Source organism: Tigriopus californicus, chromosome 6 (assembly GCF_007210705.1).
Source record: "Tigriopus californicus strain San Diego chromosome 6, Tcal_SD_v2.1, whole genome shotgun sequence".
Lineage (NCBI taxonomy): Eukaryota > Metazoa > Arthropoda > Copepoda > Harpacticoida > Harpacticidae > Tigriopus > Tigriopus californicus.
In genome coordinates, this window is record NC_081445.1 from 12,726,735 (window position 1) to 12,731,650 (window position 4,916).

Sequence of the window (4,916 nt, forward strand, 5' to 3'; positions counted from 1 at the left end):
AAGGCCAACAGATCAACGATGATCGTCAGTATCAATTAATTCACCACTGGAGCAAGCCATTGCGTACCATGGCCTTTACCGATCGGGTACAATTTTGCCTGACTTTCGTATTGTTGACCTGGCATGACGTCTTGGGAATCACCGATGGTCCGGCGGAGTTTCCTTCTCCTTCTCAAACATCACCATCTAACAACAAACTCAAGACAAGATTTATCGTTCATTTGCAAGAAGAAGTCATGAACGACATTGATGGTCTTTGGAATATCGTCAGGAATGAGAGAGAAAAGCTGGAATTACAACCTGTGAAACACGAGGAAGAGTATTTCCTAAACTATCAACGAAGCATACTCAAACCAAAACTGGAAAAAATGGAGAAGCTCTTTAACATTTACCTAGTGGGTGCAAATGTGTTCCGATTACGCACGATGGATCTAAAGGTCTTGCCCAGTGCACCTGAGTGGGCCTCCATTGCCAAAGAAATATGGACAGCCTACCAAAACTTTACAAATAAGTTTGTTAATGACCTTGACACACATTGCAAAGCTAAATATGAGTTCTTGGCATTGAATACCCTTGGCCGAATGAATGGTGCGATCAAAAGACTGAATTCATACAAGGAGCAAAAGCTTTACAACGAAATACGAGGGGCCGCAAGGGTGAAAAAACTCAAGCCACATACCTTCGTCAACAAAATTAACGGATTTCTCTTTGCAGGGTCATCAATACATCTGTTCCATGGAACAATCACCTCACCAGCTGATCTACAATTTATACAACGTTATTGCGCTCGCGGAAATCAAAGGCTATGCCATGATCCAATTGAGCTATATGATATTGACGATCAACAAAGACTATAACTTCACAATAGAATCCGAGAGACAGAAGACGGCTTTTGAAAATCAGGCCCAGGAAAAGCTCCTGGTGGCCAATCGAGTCTTGGAGAATATGAGCACCAAATATTGGAAGTGTGATCCCCTTCAACATGAAGAGTCCCGGACCTTTATCCGCATGACCCAACTTTTACAGGTACGCTGTGTTTTCCCATTGAAGTGAACTTTCCAAAAACAGTTTTTGAGGGTATTTTCTAGGGTATCATTGAAAACGAGGCAGATATACACCCAGGAGGCTCATGCAAGGATGAGTGTTCTGACTTCATCACCGGGCACAAAATCAGAAGATGCACCCGAGATCGCATCTGTTCCCACCAAAATCGATGTGAAGGGGGTCGAGTCTACGATTGCCAGTTTTTTGACCGGGATGCGGATGTTTGCTTCTCTGCCGATCAATACCGACGATATGACTACGTAAAATACGAAGATGGCACTCTCTTGGGCAAATACGACCGATGCCACAGTATGTTTTACTTTCAACTTGCAATTTGTAAACAGGGATCGTTCCAACGTCGGGGTTATTGTTCTTGCAGATGGGCAAGAACATAAGGTGGATTCTTGGTGGCGTTTTCCATACCATTGTTCCATGTGCGTTTGCAAATGTGACGCTGAGGGTCCCACTTCGGATCGATATTGGTCTTTGAAGACCCTGACAGCTGATTTAAATCAAGGCATGGTCGTCACGGGAGTCCGTTTTGTCAAGCGAAACCGAGTGATCCAAATGGACATTGAACAAGCTCAAGCCTTACCCGAAGGTAAGAAATAATTTGGAAACATTCCATACGCCGACAAGGGAAGAGAAGAAACCATGAAAGTAAGCAACCTGATACATTTTGAATGCCCTGCCAGCTGAATTAGACAGACGAGGTTCCGAGTTGCAAAATTTTGTTCCGAACGCAAGAATTATAAATATTCTCGAAACCGAGTGCAGTTCAATGAAAAAGGTACCATAAATGGTGTTTTTATTGTTTCAGGAGCGGTTAATGAAACCACCAAGGGCTGGAAATTGGCTCCAAGTCTAGATATATCCAAAGCAACTCCAGAAGAGATGTTCACCATGAGTTACAAGTCCAGAGATATTGATTTGGACCTCCTTGAGGTTCCCAAACATTCTATGGTAACTGGAATTCGATTCAGGGATTTGGGTGGCCATATCAATATGGAGATTCAAGCTACCCCCATTGAGTTCCTCACTGGCAATCTTAAAGAGGAACAATCGGTTTGGATTGGCAATGATAACACTCGGGCTTCGTCAAACCCTCGAAAATGTCAACATATAATACAACCAGATGTTCCCACCAGAAACCGCATCTCCAGGATCATGGCCGACAACAACCAGTTTGTCAGATTCGACACTTCCGATGTGCAAAAAGATGTGAGTATACATGCTATAGATACATTCTTATGTGTATTTATTATAACAAGTTTCCTTCCTAATGTTATCTCCAGGCAATGCAAATGACCATCCCGTACATCGATGCCCAACCAGTCACTACTAATCCAGGTAGCTGGCTCTCCGGATTGGGCCTGTATTACAAAGGTAGAAACGGCTACGGTGGTTTCGTGGGACCTATGATCCAAACTTTTGACTTCAGTGGGCATTTATTGCCCAAAGAGAGCAAAACCACAGGATTTGACATGCAGCCCATGAAAAGTTGGCGGTACGTTCGTGTTTTGTCCCGCCAACGACGAAAGGCCTGAATTCTGATATTGCAACGGAAAAACACGTTGTTATATGACTTGCGTTAAATACTTGTCATATGATTTGCGTTAGATACACGTTATGATAACACTGCGGAGGAAAGTTTATTGAAATACATATGAGTTGTTTGAAGTTTAGAGGAAAAAAAAAGAAACGCCATTGATTGGTGGCGTTTGTGGAGTATTTTTTTTTCTTTTTTTTATATTTTGTTGCTCCTCTCTGCAAATTTAGTGACAGTACTGAAGTAACCAATCTGCACTACGCAAGCATATTACTGACAGATTTCAATCCAGTACTGCTGAGATTGGTCACTGATATTTTTTTGGGGCCGCAAAATGTTCGTAGACCTGACCTCAAAACAACAATACAAGACCAATCTCAGCAGCACTCGATTGGAAGATTGTTCGCAGACAGATTGGTTAACATCAGTAGGTGACTCCTGAATGACTAAGGGTATAGTTTCTGGTTGCAGAGGCGCTGCCTTCGATCGGCTGGCGTAGCAGTGGCTCATGGTTGCCGATTTAGCGGCATTAGAAATCTACATCAGACAAGTTTTTAGCCTTTATTGTTTCATGCGGCCACTTCGTGAACCAACGCTTGGCACAGGCCTTCCTTGTCACGGAGAGTCCACTTTCACAACGGTGAGAGGTGAGACCTATAAAATATTTTGATAGAGTTCAATTCTCACCTTCACGGACTTGGGATGAATAAGCATAGGCCTTTTCGCATTTAGTTCACTTGTGCGTTGATGATAGGGCATGTCAAGTGAAGGAAATTCAAAGAAAACTGTGGTCCGGCACCCTGATTTTGGGCAATCAACTCGCACTATCCGCCCATTGAATATTCACTAATTGAGCAATTTTGAGTGAGCTGTGTTATAAAATCCAACAAAATGAGCATGTTTGTTGTAATGTGGTGAACGCCCTATCAAATTGGTTCAATACTGTCATGACATTTGCTTAGACAAGCATGAAAAATTAAATAAATGTCAAAATTCAATGCATGCACAGTGCAGTTTGGCTGGGCATGTTGTCTTTGATTTTACTCCGTGGAATAACGTCAGTTGTTCATGAACTCGTTCACTTGACAATCCCTATATTCTTGATATGAATATATCCCGTCGCCGGGAGAGGTACACATTGAAATTCAATGGAATGACTCACTCGAGCAATTTAATCATCACATTTCAAGAGGTTGTTTCTCATTTTGCAATGAAAGAAGGCTCTGTTTCATCTGAGTTTTTTAGCTTAGGATAAAACCATATTTTTATATTCTTTTGTATTGTAAAGATCACCCAAATCATCAAATCTGATGTGTATAGGGTATTGGTTTGGAAGAAGGTTGCGAGGGAGAATATGTACACGCAAGAAACCCGCCCGAAACCAGTCAACAGACTAAAAGCGTTTGACAAAGGGAAAGCGGTCGAACAAGGAGACCCCGTGTCTGAAGGTTCTCAAGGACTCCAATAACCGAAGGTCCAACAAGAAAAAAATCCACAGCTTGACCACTCGAATCGAGAAGAATTGTTGTTAGGATCTGGAATAGCCACGGTCTGATTTCAAGTGCTGGCTAGTTTCACTGCACGTGCGATTGTCATTGATTGACTCCGGGCCTCTCAAGAGAGGCCCATTCGATCCCAAACCGTTGATCTCAATCACTCCATATCTCATCTTGTAAGTCAGGACCAGGTCGAACATGAGCCTCCTCAGTTTCAGCGAGGTAATCCCAAGCCTCTCCAGCCTTTCCCCATACGTGAGGCCACACAGGCCTCTCATTCCACGCGTTGCCCTCCTCTGGACCGACTCAATCTGTCTGAGGTCTCCCAGTAGAACAGGGGTCCATACCGGGGTGTTGTATTCCAACAGTGGAACAAACGCAGCCAAACGAGGGTTTGTGATGTCTTTTATGTAAATCTTTTCAAAGGGGAGGATGGGTGGTCAACGCAAACTGAACCAAGAGGACTCGAAAAGACGACTTCAAATGGGCAAAGTAGACTCGGAGATCTACTACAATTGGGATATTAAAATTTTCTAGCTGGGATTTTCAAAGCTTTTTAAATCGTATGCCTGAGTTCAGTTTCATGTAGATGTTTGTGAGATGTCTAAAAAGAAATATTTGCAAAATTCTCTCATGACTCAAAAAAATTCAAAAACCCGACTTGGTATACTTGAATTGAATTACTTAGACGCAGGTATTGAAAGTGTCTGAAAGCAAATTGAACTAAGTTTGTCAGATGAAAAAACCTGGTTGGCAACATTTTCATCGATCCCATCAAGAAAAGATAGCTCTGACTCTTCAATCTCACTTCACATCTTGCCCACCTA

At 42.6% G+C, this 4,916-nt stretch overlaps 1 protein-coding gene across 1 annotated transcript; it reads left to right on the plus strand.

Moving 5' to 3' along the window:
* On the plus strand, window positions 1-2,724 carry LOC131882584 (uncharacterized). Its single transcript, XM_059229776.1, has 6 exons — window positions 1-656; window positions 715-1,026; window positions 1,089-1,353; window positions 1,424-1,645; window positions 1,865-2,265; window positions 2,340-2,724. Exons 1-6 carry the CDS (start codon window positions 69-71, stop codon window positions 2,589-2,591), a joined length of 2,040 nt encoding a protein of 679 aa, XP_059085759.1. The 5' UTR covers window positions 1-68; the 3' UTR covers window positions 2,592-2,724.
* The last annotated feature ends 2,192 nt before the right edge of the window (window positions 2,725-4,916 follow it).